This window comes from Caenorhabditis briggsae (assembly GCF_000004555.2).
Source record: "Caenorhabditis briggsae complete genome, chrIV, whole genome shotgun sequence".
Lineage (NCBI taxonomy): Eukaryota > Metazoa > Nematoda > Chromadorea > Rhabditida > Rhabditidae > Caenorhabditis > Caenorhabditis briggsae.
In genome coordinates this window covers 2,202,886-2,219,388 of record NC_013487.2, presented here as the reverse complement: position 1 = coordinate 2,219,388, position 16,503 = coordinate 2,202,886, and the positions used below count along the sequence as shown (strand labels likewise).

Sequence of the window (16,503 nt, the reverse complement as noted above, 5' to 3'; positions counted from 1 at the left end):
ATGGACCATAGTACTTTCGATTCAGTTGGTAATGTTTCAAAAGAGTGTTGTGAAGTTAAGATAATTCTAAAACTGTGAATGATCATACTCAGTTATGAATGACGGCTGAAGCAAACTAACTTCATGTTAATATTTCGAAACAGTCGAAAACTGTAAGTCGCTCTTTTACAAGGTAGTTTTAAAGTCATTGTTATTATTTGAGAATATACCAAGAAAAGGCGTATAAAATTAAGCTAAATCTGAAACGTTGAATGACAACACTCTGTTCTGCATAACTTGTAAATTCACATAACTTTAATTACGACGACGAAAAAACTATCATTCATCTGAAAATGCAGATTTCGAAACACTAAAGAACTATAATTCACTTTTTGATTTATTAATTTATTATCGCAAATTGATTCAACAAATACAAGAAAAATGCACAAGGGCAGGGTGAAGATTATGTATAAAACAAGAATCCAATGAATTGAACAAAAATGAGGTGGTTGAAAGAATGTCTTGGAGAGGGATTTTGTAGTTGGGAAGGAGAGAGAGAGAGGGTTTGTGGAAAGGCACAAAAAAGGGAAACATTGGGGGAAATGAGGAACAGTATATGCCTTTAAAAGCCATATCAGCAGGGAAGCAATCGGATATCAGGGGAAGGAGGATTAGGTAGAATATCAAAGTGGGACATCAGTTTAGAGGTTTCATGGGACTTTGGATATAACGCTATACCTGAAGGACTCATGTACCTTCTGAACCTGTGGACACTGGGATTTTGAAAATCTAAACACGAGAATTTACGATTTCGATGAGCTCTTCCTTGGTGATCTTGGGCTCGTAGTCTGCCAACGGATCGTAGTAGCGGTTCAGGTTGCTCTCCAAGAACTCGGCAAACTTCGTGACCCACTTGTTGAGCAACTGAAATTCAGAATGTTACTATATTATCTTCAAACTAGAAGAATCTTTACCTCCACTTGATATTGACTATCGAGCTCCAAGAAATCCGGAAGCTTCGAGAAGAGACGGAGCAAATGGATGAGCCCATAGTGACCAGAAGCGCGAAAGTTGACAGAATCGTTTTCAGAATCCTCGATGACCTTGGCTTTCTTGGCCTGCTTGATTTGGAGGTTGTAGTGGGAGCGTTCGGTCTCGTACAGGAGGCCAGAGCTGGAAAATATTAATTTTTTCAAAGCTTCCAAAAAAAGTAGCTTACCCTAGCCACTCATTGAAGAAATCCACAATGAACCTCGTGCTCAGATCCGCGAATGAATGATTCTCCTGTTCCTCCGCGGTTGCCTTTGGAAGGCTGGCGAGGTACTGAAAAAACAATAATAAAATTTGAATTTTCAATCGAGCGAACTTACGTCCTCGACAATCTTATCCAGAGGGATCTTAGCTGGTGACTTCGTCAAGAATCCATTCTTGACCAGCTTCATATCAGCTACGAGGGGCATGGCAAGAGACCGAGGAACTTCGTAGGACATTGGGACCATTGGCTTGTGAAGACGAAGCCGAACCTGTGCCATGCGCTCTTCCTCGTCGTCCTCCATCTGATGGTCTTCCGAAGCTTGCTTTTTCGGAGCAGTGATCTTTCCTGTGCTCTTTCTGATCTTTTTCTTCGGCACTTCCTCCTGGTCCCTCTTCATCAAAACTCCATCTTCTTTTCCTACTGGAATAGTGATGTCATGTCGAACGTTCCATCCCATAAAATGAACATGGTAGACTTCCACTCCTTTCTTCCCACTGATGGCGGTGATCTTGGCATCATAAACCTCGTTGTGATTGCCGTGAACACATCCGACGAGCTCACCGACAGCGAAGAGTGGGGTTGGAGACATTTGAGCTGAAAAAATGGGTTGATTGGGATAAGGATTAAATTGAAAATTCAAAGATGTCAAAATTGGCGTAGTCGAGATTGCATAACATGAAAAATAGATTCAAACACGTTTGAACTGAAATATCAAGGTGATTAGTGGGAAAATATAAAATTTGGGATTGAAATTAACGTAAGCAAGACTTTTGGACCCGAAAAATAGGTTCAAGAACTGATATGTGCTGAGAAATTCGATGTATAAAGGCTTAGGAAAGATGTAACGTTTTCATTGGAAATTTTCACATTCGCGCACTCGGTCCGCAATCCGCAAACACCCTTGTCAACCGTACCTAGCATCGAAAATGCGAGAGTGACCAGGATGTTACAGAGACGGAAAAGAGGGAAAGGAAAATGACGATGCACGTTGGGGAGGTGGCAGCAACGAGGGGTAAAAAAAGAAAGACAAAAAGAAGAAGAGGAAAGAGAAGAAAAATGGGTAGTAGTAGTAAAAGAAGAGAAAGAACAGGAGAAAGAGGGAAAGCACTTCATAGGAACGGTCGTATCTCTAAAACTATTGAAGCTAGAAAAATGGAACCAACTGCAAAAATATGAACAATTTTGTGCTTTACAACTTTGTAGTTGAAAACAATTTGATAACTCTCATGGTTTTGAAGATACGACCTAAAAAGCACAGGCTGCAGAAACAAAGCACAGCAGGAGTGAAAAGAGGGGGGGGGGTCGCAGCTAGCGGCAACACGAGAAAAAAAACTGACTTCTTCAATCGCTTATATCTCCAAAACCCCTGAAGCTAGAAACATGGGAGCAATTACAAAAATGTGTAAAAATGGGTGGAAGCTACACGAGGAAAAATGTTGATTTCTTAAGTCGTTTGTATCTCCAACCCCTTTAAAGCTAGAAAAACGAGACTAACTAGAGAAATTTGCAGAGCTGTGTGTTATACAATTTTGTAGTTGGTAATTTTTTGATAGCTGTTCCGGTATTTTTGAGATACACGGTGTTGAAGTTGTACGAACGATTTGAACGAAGAAATGAGGTTCACTTCTTAAAAAAACCATAAAATATGTCATAAAGGAGATTACTATTGAAATTTGTAAAATTAGGTATAGGAGAAATACTAATGGATACATTTAAAAAACGCCAATTTTACAGAAACCGTAAAACAGCGATTTTATTCTTTAAAAAATGATGTTTCAAAATGTGCAGAAATTATTTTGCAACATAAAAACCATGCTTTTTCCAGTAGATACATGTGTTTTGAAATCCAAAAAAATTTAGTAACTTCTGATTTTCAAAATTTCGATGAATGCGAATAACATCAAATTTGGGCAACTTGCTACACACTTTCCAATTCTTTGAAATAGAGAAAAAGCTTATTTTCTTACTATTTTTATCACACTTTCTTAATTATACCCTTCCCATCGAGCTATAGATTTCTTGAAAAACGAACACCCCTCGTGACCAAACCACACTCCTCAAATCTTATCATATCTTGCTCATATCAAACTTTTGGACTTTTTAAACACCTTTTTCGAAGTCCTAGATGTCAATTTAGGTAGAATTTGTTTTTAGTTTTTCTCGCACTCAAATAAGGGTATCCATGTGACTAACAAGTTCGGAAGTCGAAAACAACCCCGCGGAATTCTCATGGGGGTGGCGGGACTAAAAACTTAATAACTTGGGAAAGAGTTTGAGGATTCTTACGATGTTAAGCTTAAATGAAAGCTAGATAACTTTCGCATCTTTTGATACCAAAAAAGTTAAGGGTCATCGCTGAAAATCGCGAGATATTTCTAGTCAAAGTTGTGAGTAAGAATTTGGCTTTCACTTTAGCCAGCTTCTCAACTGGAAGAGTGTATGGAATCTAGGTAAAAGTTATATATTTTTGAAGGAAACTTTACTGGCTTGCCAGTGATATAAAGTTTAAAATGATAGCTTATCAACTCAAGAAGATAAGCGCGGACAAAGGAAGCTAGCTCGGACCAAAGTCGGTTCCCCCACTTTGAGCCTTTGCCACTAACTTATTCTAAACCGTTTTTGACCGGATTTTTGACATGTTATTGGAAATTTCTCCGTCTACAAGTTTAACCAAAAAAATATACAAAAAGATGCTTTTAACATAGGAATAATAGCGAAATTCAGCTCATAATCGTTTTTGCGCCGCGTGTGCTATTCGGCGTCGCGAGGGGCGTGTGTGCGATGTGTCCCCGCAGGGTGGTGGAGGGGGTATAAAAGAGAAACGAGGGTCTCCGATGGAAACCATCACTTTCCAAGTGTCTCTCTCTCTTCTAAAATGTCCGACGCCGTCGTTGCTACCCCAGCCGCCGCTGCCCCAAAGGCCGCCAAGGCTCCAAAAGCCCCAAAAATCGCCAAAGCCAAGACTCCATCTGCCCATCCACCATACATCAACATGGTTAAGGACGCCATCAAGAACTTGAAGGATCGCAAGGGAGCTTCCAAGCAAGCCATCTTGAAGTACATCTCCAGCCATTTCAAGTTGGGAGAGAATGTCATCCAGGTAAATTTATTTTCTTACTTTTAGTTAGATTTTGGCTTAAAACTCCGGCTTTCTAAAATCCAATTCAAGAACTTTTTTGAACAATTCCTCCTCTTACAGATCAACTCTCACCTCCGCCAAACCCTCAAGAAGGGAGTCGTCAGCAAGGCCCTTGTCCAATCCGCCGGAACTGGAGCTAATGGAAGATTCCGCGTTCCAGAGAAAGCCGCCGTCGCCAAGCCAGCTGCCGCCAAGAAGCCAGCCGCCAAGAAGGCCGCCACCGGAGAGAAGAAGGCCGCCAAGAAGCCAGCTGCCAAGAAGGCCACCACTGCATCCAAGGTCAAGAAGGTGAAATCGCCAAAGAAGGTGTCGAAACCAGTTGCAAAGAAAGCCGCCAAGTCGCCAGCCAAGAAAGCCGCTCCAAAGAAGGCCGCCAAGGCTCCAGCTGCTCCAAAGAAGGCTTAAATCTTTTTTTGCTTTTTTTAATATAACCCCCTACATCCCCTGTATCAGGATCTCTAAGCTACGCTAGTTGTAGTTGTCTATACCTCCCTAACCCTGTGCCGAATGGTACTAAATACTCTACTGGTATCTGTATATAACGAAATCTCAATAAATAATTATAAAACCAACAATGCGTTATCAGGTCTTCAGATTTACAGGAACATTCAAAAAAAATCTTCCTTAAAGGAGGCCAGACACCAAAAAAAAAGTTTTCCTGATATTTTGCATAGAGAACCCCCATGAGGGGTTGAACTCATGACAGGCAGCTCAGGGGTACAGCGCCGCTACCGGCTGAGCTACGGGGGCGCGAAGGCGCCTGACAACCGATGGTCTACATAAGCGCGGTGCGATTTCGTCCCCCGAACTGTCCCCCAAAATTTTTGCTGTCTCGCCTCCTTTAAGACATGTTTGCTTGGAATTTTCCTCCTCTTGGCACTGTGCCAAAAAGTGGGGGAAAAACAACACAGACGTTCACAGCGCGTGATCAGATAGCGAGAAAGAAGAGAGGCAGACACAAAAACCACCTCGTTTTTTTTCTTTGTTGGTGGTGGAACGGGTCGTGATCTATGAGGGAGAATGGTTTGGGGGAACAGAAGGTCTTAAGAATGGGGAAAAAGCAGGGTAGGAAAATTTTAGCAAGGATGAGAAATCATGGATTTTAGGAATAGTTACTAGAAGCAATTGGCTTCGGACCATCAGTATAAGTTCGAAAATGGTTAAACTTGGAAAGTTGATGAAACAGGAAATGTTGAAAAAAAGTTTTTGAAAATTTTCACAATTCTGCTGTTAACATTGGAATGATACCCTCTGTGAATTTCAACACATCAAAACTCCAAATTTCTAGGCCACAATAAATGAAGCAGAGCAAGCGCGCTCCATCGCACTAGTCTCAATTTTTTGGCGCTCTGTTTGAATCGAATGCCGGTTTTCTATTGCTCATTTGCTCATATATTCCTCCTTCCTCTATTCCCTGCTTCATTTTTTTGTGACCTAGTTAGCTAAAAAGGGGAATGTCGCAACAAGTAGCAGGTGGCAAGAACACACACACACACATACTGCGCTCGCGCAATCAGATAATACAGATGAGACATAAAGCGAATCGGAGAGAAATAGAGAAACATTATTTTAATAGATGGGTACTCATTGTTTTGTGGGGGGTCAACTATGAGGGAGATAGAGGTGCAGAAAAGATGAGAGTGGTTAAAAACGAGGGTGTAGTAGAAGTGTAGCTCAACTTTGACCCTGATTATCTCGGTTCCCTTAAATGATATCAGAAAACGTTCAACTGAAAAAGTGTTTAAAATAATATTTGCAATATAATACGTTTTTGATATATTTCAAATGGATCGAGATAATTTGGGTCAAAGTGTGAGGATCCTTACTGTTAGCGTTGAAAACGGAAAATCGGTACAACATGATTTGGAAAATGTATTGCTTCTTTTTCGGATAATCTCCTTGCACTTCGGCCGTGGATTGGCTTCAAATTTCTGCCTCAACTCTGCATATTGCGCACTTGTGGACATGCAATTAGCTAGCTGTCCTGCTGCTTTGCGAGTCTCTCGTAGATGCTGCTTTTTGAACCAGTTGACTACCTGTAATATGGTGATAAGGAATCGGAACATTTCATTATACACAAATAAGAATTAAAACTACAAAAAGTGGTAGACTTTTTTGTATGCTATCAAATATATGGGCTCACCTGCTCCGTGTTCATTCCCAGTGCTCCAGCAATCGCTCTCCTTTGCTGCATTTTTGGTCGCAGGTCCGTTCGATACGAGCTCATGAGAAACGCCACGTGCTCGTTGGGTATTCGGCGCCCGGGCATTTTTGACTGAAGCTAATTAGAGTGAAAATGTGATTAGGGGTTTTCAGAAAATGAATATGTTGGCTCTGACATAACGTCCATTAAAATTGCACCTGCTTTTAACATTAAAGGCGCGTAAGCCCCCTTTATGTAGCTTGACCGAGATCATCATAATCTATGTCTAATTAGTCAGGTAAATTAGTCAGTCTAATAGCTCCCATCTGCTAATACCCCCTGCTGACAAAAAGGAGGAAGGTCTTCAAATGACAAAAAAAAGTATATTAAAGAAAAAATGCGGAAAGGGAAAGATTTATTTTTTCTTATTGTTGTGCAAACACGAAAACGGAAATAATCCCATTTTTGATTTTCTGGTGAACGTAGTAACATCATCGTTCTGAATTATTATAACTAGAGCGATTGAAACAGAAAAAAAACCCGAAAATGGGAAAATTGGGATGTTTGGTTCTACATATGGATACATTGAATTGAAAACTGAAATCAACATTTATTTGGAAACAATGAAATTGTAAAAAAGTGAACAAAACTAGAAAGTGCTTTCAGTATCAAAATAAAGGGCAACATAAATTTGGTGAAATACATGGGGATCTGGAATGACTAGAAATCCAATTTTTCGATGGCAAAAAAGTGGTCTTGAAAAATGGCGAAAAAATAATGATGCAGCATTAAGATGTTGGCGAATGACACCATCAATTTGAATGAGGCGAAAGGGCCGAGTGACGTGGCAAACTCAGACGGATCACCGAAAAACTAGATGAACTTTGAACTAGATGAACTAGATGATAGAGGAATCTGCTGGTATCAAATAAACTACGGATACACGGTGTAGCCGTCATGGATGCAGTAGCCAAGAAACCAACTTCAGAAGTATTACAGGGAATCTTTAATCTTTTCAGCTATTTTCAGCTTTATTCGTTTCAAAGCCTAAAACTTCAAAGTTTAATTTTTTAAGAATTTAAGAAGTAAGATAATTGGAATCAAAATTTATTTGGAAACAATGAAACTGCAAAAAAAATATAAAAATTTGTGAAAGTGCTTTCAGTATCAAAATAAAGGGTAAAATAGATTTGGGGGAAAAACATAGGGATTTGAAATGACTAGGAATTCATTTTTCAGTGGAATGGGGCTCAAAATATCACATCGATGCCCTAAACATGGCCATTTTGTGGTTGTAGCTCTTGATTTCATTGATCTGACCCTCAATACTCAAATATTCCAACCAGCTCAGTCCATCTCCATTCTTTCTCAATTGATTGAAGAATGCTCTATCGTCAAAACGGATTTTCTCCAAATCCGGACCTTTTAGATTTTTAAGGGTCTCCATAGCAGCTGGCTTGAGAAATTGACACAAAAATTCCTGCACTTCTTGACTCTGAAATTTTAGACTTTTTGAATGTTTTGAAATCAAAAGAACTTACGCTCCACGCCGTATAAATCGTCGACATGCTAAACGGTAAAAACGTTGTCTTGAAGAACGGCGCGAAATTCGAAATTCGATCCGCATTAAGTTGTTTTCGCCGGGCTTCATCAATTTGAATGATAGATTCTTCTTTTCTGTAGCAGAATCTTCCTTCTGATCCAACTTGATTGGTTCGGTAGTCTTGACTTTTCCAGGAGATGTTGCCAGAGATTCGACATCACAAGACACTTCTGGAGCCTTATTATCTGGTCCTGGCTTATTCACAGTCAACACTTCAAAAGGTGCAGGGATCTTAGAAGCTGCTGGTGATGGTGTCGACAGTGGCAATTCTTGGGCTCGATGAGAATTTGAGAAAACTCGTTCCGACGGTAAAACAGGCGATGGTGTTGGCATTGGGCCAGAAGATGGAGATCCAAGTGATACAGAAGTAGCAGCAGAAGTAGGCTCATTGGTGCTCTTCGTGGAAGATCCAGATGGTCTAGAAGATGGAGATCGAATCGATACAGTAGTATTAGAGCTACTGATTCCTGAAGAGGAAGCATGTGATCCGGAAGAAGTAGTCGATGAAAGGCGTCTAGAATCGTTGGTGGATGTGCCAGCAAATTCCTTCTTGATTACAGCTGAACATCTTGTCTTTTGAGCATCCATCACTCTTTGGACATTCTCAGTTTCCTCATTGGATAATGGATGAAGCGCATAAGGATGAGATTGTCCATAATTTCTTGGCTTCCCATAAATTGCTGATCGGATTTGGTTCGAATGATTCACTTTGTTCCGAATGGGCCCAAGAGAAGGTGTAACAACTGAAGATCGTTCTGCGTTGGATGCACTGGAAAATGTGGCCTCTTGTGAAGTAGATGGTCTTGGAGAGACATATGAATTGAATTGAACGTTTTCTCCAAGAGACTGTCGATTTGATCCAGGCGTAAACGTGGGATACGGATTGGTATAGTAATTCTTAGCAGGATTTTGAGTTCTTTGTGGACCTAATTGGCTGCGGATTTTTTGAATCAAAGCGGAATATTTTCGTTGGTCTTCCTTATGAGCAGCGACAGGATACTTGATTGGTCCATTGTGTGGGGGATATGTCCAAAATGGTGCTGGGACATCCTTAATTTCTTCCAGCTTAGGCTCTCGATAAAGATTCATAGAATTCTGCTCAGGGACTTCTTTTTTAATTTCAACGACGTCTTCCTCAGATTCTCGAGCTCCTTTTTGAGATTCCTCCAAACTCTTATGGACCACATTCATCTGATTCTCTTTTGGAGCATCACTCGTTCTACTCTTTCCACTGTGATTCTTCGGTTGAAAATCGTTCAGATCTTGAGGTTGAGGATGTTGAGGGGGAGGTGGTTTGCCACGAACAACATCATCAGCTGGATCCTCTTGCTCTTTCAGCTCATCATCAGAAATCTTCTTCTCAGCCTTCTCCTTGTTATTCCGTCTTTCAAACCAACGTGTGATCTGAAAAATTTACAGTTCTCAAATGGAATTGAAAGTAATTGGTTTGCAGCCATTTGCATCATTTTCAAAAGTCTAGAGCTTGGCTGTCAAGTTTCCGAACACTTGGAAAATTTCCCTGGAAATCGGTAAATATCTAAAAAAAACTAGAAATTTTCAAAAAAAAATTCTGTGAATGCAGTTCAATCTAGGCCTGTTCTACATTCTTCAAAACGTTCAAAATGATTGGAAACTTGACAGATGAGCTCCAGGCTGCGGAAAAGGCCAAATTAATCGAAAATCAACCGAAAAATACTGTAATTTTGAAAAACTCACTTTTGAAAAATCGATTCGAAACATTTTGGCCAACTTGTTTCTCTCCTCCACTGACGGTTTTGGACTCTTCTTGTAAAGACCCTCGAGGACTTTACATTGAGACGTGTTGAATCGGGTATAAGTCATCTGGAGAAGGAAAAATATAAAACAAGAGAATTAAAAGAAAGGAAATAAAAAGGGAAAGCATATTCTTCAAACTAAAAATCAATAAAATGAAAACAGGTTGGAGAGGGGACAGTCGAAGGGGAATGGAGAGGGGTCCACAAGACAAAGAAAAATCAATGGTTTTGCATATTGGCGGCAAATTGAGTGGTGCAGAGGAGCGCATTTGCAAGTCTGATTTTCCTGTAATTGGTGAATTCAGAATGAAATTAAAACTTTATTTGGAAGGGATCAGACTGTGAAAAAACTTTCGGAAAAAAAGAAAATTCTAATGGATGCCCAAATAATTCATTTTCCCGCACGGTCTTCTTAGCGGCTAAATTGAGTGCAAAGAAGCGCATTCGCATTTTTGGAAGATTTTTGAATTTATCTAGTAGAGAATTCTGCAAAAAAAAGTTTATGAATCCTTCTATCTATCAGCAATATAAGCAAAAACAACATTTGTTTTTTTTTAGTTCAATGTAGATCAAAGGAATGGAAAACAGTAAAATTATTTTTTTTTCTAAATTTTCCTCACCTTTGGAACCAGTGTATCTCCAAAACTGAAAGAAATACAAAAAAAGTTCTCAACTACAAAAATGTTTAAAATTTTTAACACTACAGTTTTGTACAGTTATTTCAGCTTTTGAGATATAAGTCTTGGAATAATCCTTGTATTTTTCTAACAAACGTTAGCAACTGACCCTTTTTGTGAGTGGAAGGTTTGCTATTTGTCCTGAGATTTGAATAAATTGAAAACAGTCAAAAACAGAATAAACTGAAAACGTAAAAACATTTTTTGAAAACTCAAAAAAAATTGACTTTTGATCTACCCAAATGCGCGCTCATTATCGGCACAATAGATTTGTTTTATCATCATTTCCTTTGTTTTTTCTTCTTTTCGATTTTTTCCTTTCTCACTTGTCCGTTTGTCTTCAAATTTCCAGTCCATCCAATGGACGAACAAGTTAGACACTTCCTTCTCGAACGTTTCAACGCAGGCGATTCCATCGATCAAGCCTATTCTGATCTGTTGCCGATACTTAGAGGCAGGGCGATTCCAATAGACGCTGATGAGCCAGAACCAGGTAAGATTCTTTATACTTTTGAACACAAAAAATGAGCAATTTTCAGAGCCTGACTTTGTCGCTTATGAGCGAGCAGAAGGAAGTGGACCGCCGAGATTTTCCGACCGGATTGAGAATTATGCGAGTCGGGAAGATGATGAAGATCGGTACTATTTGACAAATATTCGAGATTTGTACAATGAATTTGCGCTGGAGAAATTCAATAAATTAAAAGAAAATGGCGAGAAGGTGCTGAAAAGGATGACCGATATCTTGCAATTGTGAGTTTGACGCTGAAAGGAGCCTAATGATGCGTAAGGGAGCCTAAGGTAGCCTGAAGATGCTTAAGAAAACCTGAGAAAATATAGGGAAGCCTATATACACCCATCAAAACCTATCCAAAACCTATCCAAGCCTATGAGAGCTTAAGGAAGCTTACAAAGGCTCATTGAAGCTTACAGAAGCCTAAGGCAGCATACGAAAGTTTTCGACAGCTCAAAGACGACTAAAAAAGCTTAATGAAGTATTTTTTGCCTTCCTACGCTGTCATGGGCTACCTCAAACTTCCTTAAGATTTTTCACTACTTGCTCACTATTATGCTTGTCTGAGAAAAAAAAGGTTGAGACGCAGAGAAAAAGTGTCTGCGTCTCCACCGTTTGTGTGCTATTTAGGTTCTCCGCTTCGATATCGATACCGTATTCAGACTGCAAAAAATACTCTCTAACCTTTTTTTCTCAGACAAGCATAATACTAGTCAAGCCTTGTCAAGCTTCCTTAATTTTCATTAAACTTCCTTAGGCTTCCTCAGGCTTTCTTAGGATCCCTAAATCATTCTCAAACTTTCTGTGACTACCTCAGGTTTCCTTAGGCATCCTTAGGCTTCATCATGCAAAAACCATCCAAAATTCCAGAATAACTCTTCGAAGAATCACAAGAGCCTTCTCAGAACTCGCCAACTGGTTCGAAATCCGTCTCGAAAGAGTGAAATTCGAATTCGCTAGTGTTGTCGATGAGCAATGGGCACGAATCGATATAACCGAGGAGAGAGAGGACTTGTCAACTTCTATTTTATACCTACAACATCGCAGAAGTGTTCTCGTTTCTTACAATGGACGGAACTTAACACGAATCGATAATCGGAATCATAAGGATATCGCAGCGTTTGATCTGGCATTTATTCTCCAGAGACTCGAACAACCATTAGAGGAATTGAAGTTCCGTATCAAGCCATACGAGAAAAACGATCGGAAATTGTTTCCCAACCTCGGAGTGTATTCCATTATTGATTCCATTCTACGCGACTACGTTCACCCATACCAAGTCAAAACACAGTGCCTTAATTTCATGTTCACCAGAGAACAAAGATTCAAAGATATTGATTGCGAGGATTGTTTGGATTCAGAAAATCTGATGTGTATTCTGAAGTATCTGGAACCGGGCACCCTTGACTGTCTGGCACTTCGAGTATGGGATGATACACATGTTGTGACAGGATGGCAGCATATATTAACACTTTTAAAGCTTTTACAAAAGTGTGACATGTGCAATATGATCATTATGAGACCGACGATTTTGGTAACGGAGCAATGGAAGAGATTGGAAACTTTGGATATACGGGACCTGTATGTTTTCAAAGATTGGGCTAGGTTCACTCATCTTCAAAGGATCAATCTTTTTTCGTTTTCTGTGCGGGAAGTTCGTCAAGCGAGATTGGTAAGCCCTTATAAAGAAAAAAAAATCGCATTTTTCCATTTCCAGTGAAACTTGATCAAATTTAAAGCTCTTTGAAAGTAGTCCAAGTTTTTTCGAAAATATTTTTTCGGTAGTACTCGTGAGAAAATATTGAAAATCATGTTTCGAGGATGTGTGAAAAGACAAAGATACTATCTGAAATCGATGAGATCAGAACTGTTTCAGATATTCAAACATTTTCCACCACGACGCGAATACCAAATAACCGTTGAGGAACCAATGAATCTGCCTGGAATTCATCGCGCATATCCTGAAACGAACATTCATCATGTGGGAGGCTTTCCTGAAAGGATCAATATGATTCTAGAACGTTATTTCCAAAAACCGATTGTGATGGAATTTACGACGAATGAGGTTTCAGTCCACGTTTGGAATGGGAATGAAGACCACTTGAAGATGAGAAACTTCCTGCTCAACAAATTCAAAAAAAGGGTTCCCATCCGTCTGGCTCATGAATACTTGGTTAGATGGACTTCGACTCTTAAATACGATTTAGTTGAGCAAGTTCAACCGAGAGTGAGGATTGGGAATCTGCCAAGAGAACGATGTTGTTTCTTTTGTGAAGAGCCATTTGAGGAGTTTGAGGATAACGAATCGGATAGATATAGACTCACCATGGTCCGAGATTTTTATGAGGAATTTGCTGATGAGTTCTTTGCTAGCATTGAGAATATCCTTCAAGAAAAAGTCGGCAACATATTGCAATTGTGAGTTTTGAAGTTTCTGGCTAGGCTTTTGGAAACGAGGCCGCGCCTGGTCGCAGACCAGGGCTGTGAGTAGATTGACATCGACCAAATCTTTCGTTCTTTCATATTTGAGCTCAATTATCTCGGCTCTTGAGACAGATATCAAAAGTTTGTTAACTAATAAAATGTTGATGATATTATGACAAACATTTTATCAGTTGACTATTTTTTGATAGATTTTAGAGGAACCGAGATAATTAACTTCAAAGCGCAAGATCCTTCTTTTAGTGGGTAGTTTTGCTAAAATTGTTCAATTTTGAATGTCTAAAAGTATGGCCGATTCTGTAGGACAAGACTGAAAATTACAGAATATATTAAACAAAAAAAAGAGCTTCAATTTTGTAGTGGACACCTTTTAGGATAAACTGCTTCTCACCAATCTCAACTCAGTTTTGGTACTTGGTCAGTTACAAGCAGTATATTTCGTTAGGGCGCGTTAGTATCAAAAATGTGCTAATTACTAAAATAAAGCTCTATTTTTTTCATATACTCTGAAATTTTCAGGATTATCGGACACTTTTGAGTTACTATTGTAAAAGCTTGAAGTTTGCTAAATTTCAATGAAAACAATTAGAATATCTATTTTCGAAAAATTCGTCTATGAATTTCGGGCCACGAGCTTACACTCCTAGCTTTAAAATAAGTGGTCCTCATCATTTTGAGTGCCTTATCACGAAGTATTAAATTCCAGAATGTTCTGTCGACGACTCTCCAAGAGGTGCTCAGAGCGAACAAAAACAACAACAACGATAGAAATTCAAATGGAAAAATTGAAAGTGACGATTTATCCAAACAAGGAGCTTCGCATCTACATAAGAACAAAACGCGAATGGGGTCGTATAATCTACTTTCCAAAAGGACCCGATACCTGCATTGCCTACTATTGGAATGAACAAGATTGCCCGAAAGCCGGTGTCCTATACAAAACAGTTGTTAAGAATCGAATGCCATGTTTTGTGGCGGCTTCTGACTTGACATTTCTCATAAGGAGACACTCGGGTATATTGGATGAGTTGGAGTTTACCCTTGACACATGGCGCAAGACGCACCCTCTGGAATTCCCCGATATTTCTGCATTAGAAGTGTTTGACGAATTTTTTCAAGCATCTGCTAAAAAGTGTCTTGAAACGATTCCAGTTCAAAAGCTGACATTCATGTTCACTAGAGAGAAACGATTCCAGGATCCGGACAGTGAGGAATGGCAAGACTCTCATGCGTTATGGTTCATTTTGAAACATCTGATAACGGAGAACCTGGCCACGTTGGCACTTCGAGTATGGGATGACAAGGAAGTGGTGAATAGCGAGAAGTATCGAGAAAAATACGAACGGCTCAAACAAACTAAAATAGGAGGAAGATTGAAGATGTTTATGAACGATACGATTACTTCGATGGATCAGTGGCGTCAAAGGATGACTTTGGATATTCGAGATGATTTGCTTATGAAGGATTGGCAACAGTTTACGCACTTCTTGGAAGTCCAAGTCAAATCAATGAGTATTGCTGAGATTGATGCAGCATTAGCGGTAAGGGAGGAGCAGTGGGGGAAGGGGGACTTTGAAAAAAGGCCCTACGAAAGTAGGTCAGAGTTGTCTGGTGGTTCTGAAAATAGACGAGAGTATATAACAAAATCAGAGCTCCAGTTTTGTAAATGATCACATTTTGGAAAATCCATATTCTGAAAAGTTATTTCCCTTTGAAGCAAAGTTTTCCGAAAATGAAGTTTTCGAAAACAATCGGACTAATTTGACCTATTTTTTTGAGTTTTTTTGTCATTTGTAACTGGCTATGAGAACCAAACAATACCTAAAAATCTGCATCGTTAAATTTTACATTTGTTAATGTAAAAATCGGACCACTTTAATCTAGGCTAGCTACGCGGTCGCATTTCATCCACCGCGTAGGGCCCTTAACTTTGAGCCGATTTACCTTGGTCCCTGTAAGAGATGTCAAAAAGTGCTAAACTAACAAAATGTTAATCATGGTATCAAGAACATTTTGCTAGTTGACCACCTGTTGTTATCGTTCACAAGAACCGAGATAATTCGGGTCAAAATTAAGAGGGCTCTTCTAGGTACCCTGAAATTTTTTGAAGGATACAATACCCGCCAAAATTTCTCGACCAAAGTATAATAATAAATCATCATTCTTTTCAGGTCTTGCTACGAAATCTCACTGACGACTACGGTATCCAGGTGGACACCTCACTTCCTTTGAATGCGATCGCTCGACATTTCCAGGATCACGAACGCAATGACGATACTCTAACGATCGCAAGGACATCATTTGATAACTTAATACCCGTTCATATAGACTTTGAGAAGTATCGAATTTCGTTGTTTGTCGAACAACTTTTGTGATTGTTGAGTTTCTAAAACTGTCTTGTTTAATTTATTTTTTATGTATCATTCGTTTTTTGATATATATATATATATATGGGATTATCTTTTACTAATATTATCAAGTTTTATGCTAGATTTTGCTATATGAAGCTGAAAGATTAAGAGTGTACAAAGCAAATGAAGAGCTTCAATTTTGCATTGAACAACATTTTTCATAACTACCGTAGTTCTGGAAATATGCGCCTTTAAACAGAGCTTACAGGTCTAACGCTTTCAAAACGCACTGATGCCTACAAAGGTATTCCAGAATTCTTTGATTTGTCTGAAAATTTCAATGCATGCTAAACAAAAATGGAGCTTTAATTTTGTAGTTTACAGTTTCTTGGAAAAAAACTCATCCAAATGAGATACCCCGCTGCTACTGTTTATTCAATAAAACGTGGGCTGACGCGCCCTGACGGGCTTGTCTGCTCCCGGCATCCGCTTACAGACAAGCTGTGACCGTCTCCGGGAGCTGCATGTGTCAGAGGTTTTCACCGTCATCACCGAAACGCGCGAGACGAAAGGGCCTCGTGATACGCCTATTTTTATAGGTTAATGTCATGATAATAATGGTTTC

At 39.4% G+C, this 16,503-nt stretch overlaps 5 protein-coding genes across 5 annotated transcripts; 2 read left to right on the top strand and 3 right to left on the bottom strand.

Moving 5' to 3' along the window:
- Positions 1 to 768: 768 nt before the first annotated feature.
- On the bottom strand, positions 769 to 1,823 carry CBG21613 (the record flags this gene model as incomplete). Its single annotated transcript, XM_002632638.1, has 4 exons — positions 769 to 903; positions 954 to 1,152; positions 1,199 to 1,302; positions 1,350 to 1,823. The coding sequence occupies 4 exons, from the start codon at positions 1,821 to 1,823 to the stop codon at positions 769 to 771; spliced, it is 912 nt and encodes a 303-aa protein (XP_002632684.1).
- Positions 1,824 to 4,109: 2,286 nt separating this feature from the next.
- Positions 4,110 to 4,778, top strand: CBG21612 (the record flags this gene model as incomplete). The annotated part of the gene is made up of 2 exons (XM_002632637.1): positions 4,110 to 4,334; positions 4,434 to 4,778. The coding sequence occupies 2 exons, from the start codon at positions 4,110 to 4,112 to the stop codon at positions 4,776 to 4,778; spliced, it is 570 nt and encodes a 189-aa protein (XP_002632683.1).
- A 1,400-nt stretch (positions 4,779 to 6,178) lies between these two features.
- CBG26253 lies at positions 6,179 to 6,600 on the bottom strand (the record flags this gene model as incomplete). Its single annotated transcript, XM_045244889.1, has 2 exons — positions 6,179 to 6,409; positions 6,517 to 6,600. The coding sequence occupies 2 exons, from the start codon at positions 6,598 to 6,600 to the stop codon at positions 6,179 to 6,181; spliced, it is 315 nt and encodes a 104-aa protein (XP_045100462.1).
- Positions 6,601 to 7,941: 1,341 nt separating this feature from the next.
- CBG26252 lies at positions 7,942 to 9,961 on the bottom strand (the record flags this gene model as incomplete). Its single annotated transcript, XM_045244888.1, has 3 exons — positions 7,942 to 8,011; positions 8,058 to 9,523; positions 9,836 to 9,961. The coding sequence occupies 3 exons, from the start codon at positions 9,959 to 9,961 to the stop codon at positions 7,942 to 7,944; spliced, it is 1,662 nt and encodes a 553-aa protein (XP_045100461.1).
- Positions 9,962 to 10,931: 970 nt separating this feature from the next.
- CBG21609 lies at positions 10,932 to 15,902 on the top strand (the record flags this gene model as incomplete). The annotated part of the gene is made up of 6 exons (XM_045244887.1): positions 10,932 to 11,064; positions 11,111 to 11,324; positions 11,956 to 12,757; positions 12,962 to 13,503; positions 14,234 to 15,068; positions 15,699 to 15,902. 6 exons carry the CDS (start codon positions 10,932 to 10,934, stop codon positions 15,900 to 15,902), a joined length of 2,730 nt encoding a protein of 909 aa, XP_045097343.1.
- Positions 15,903 to 16,503: the final 601 nt, after the last annotated feature.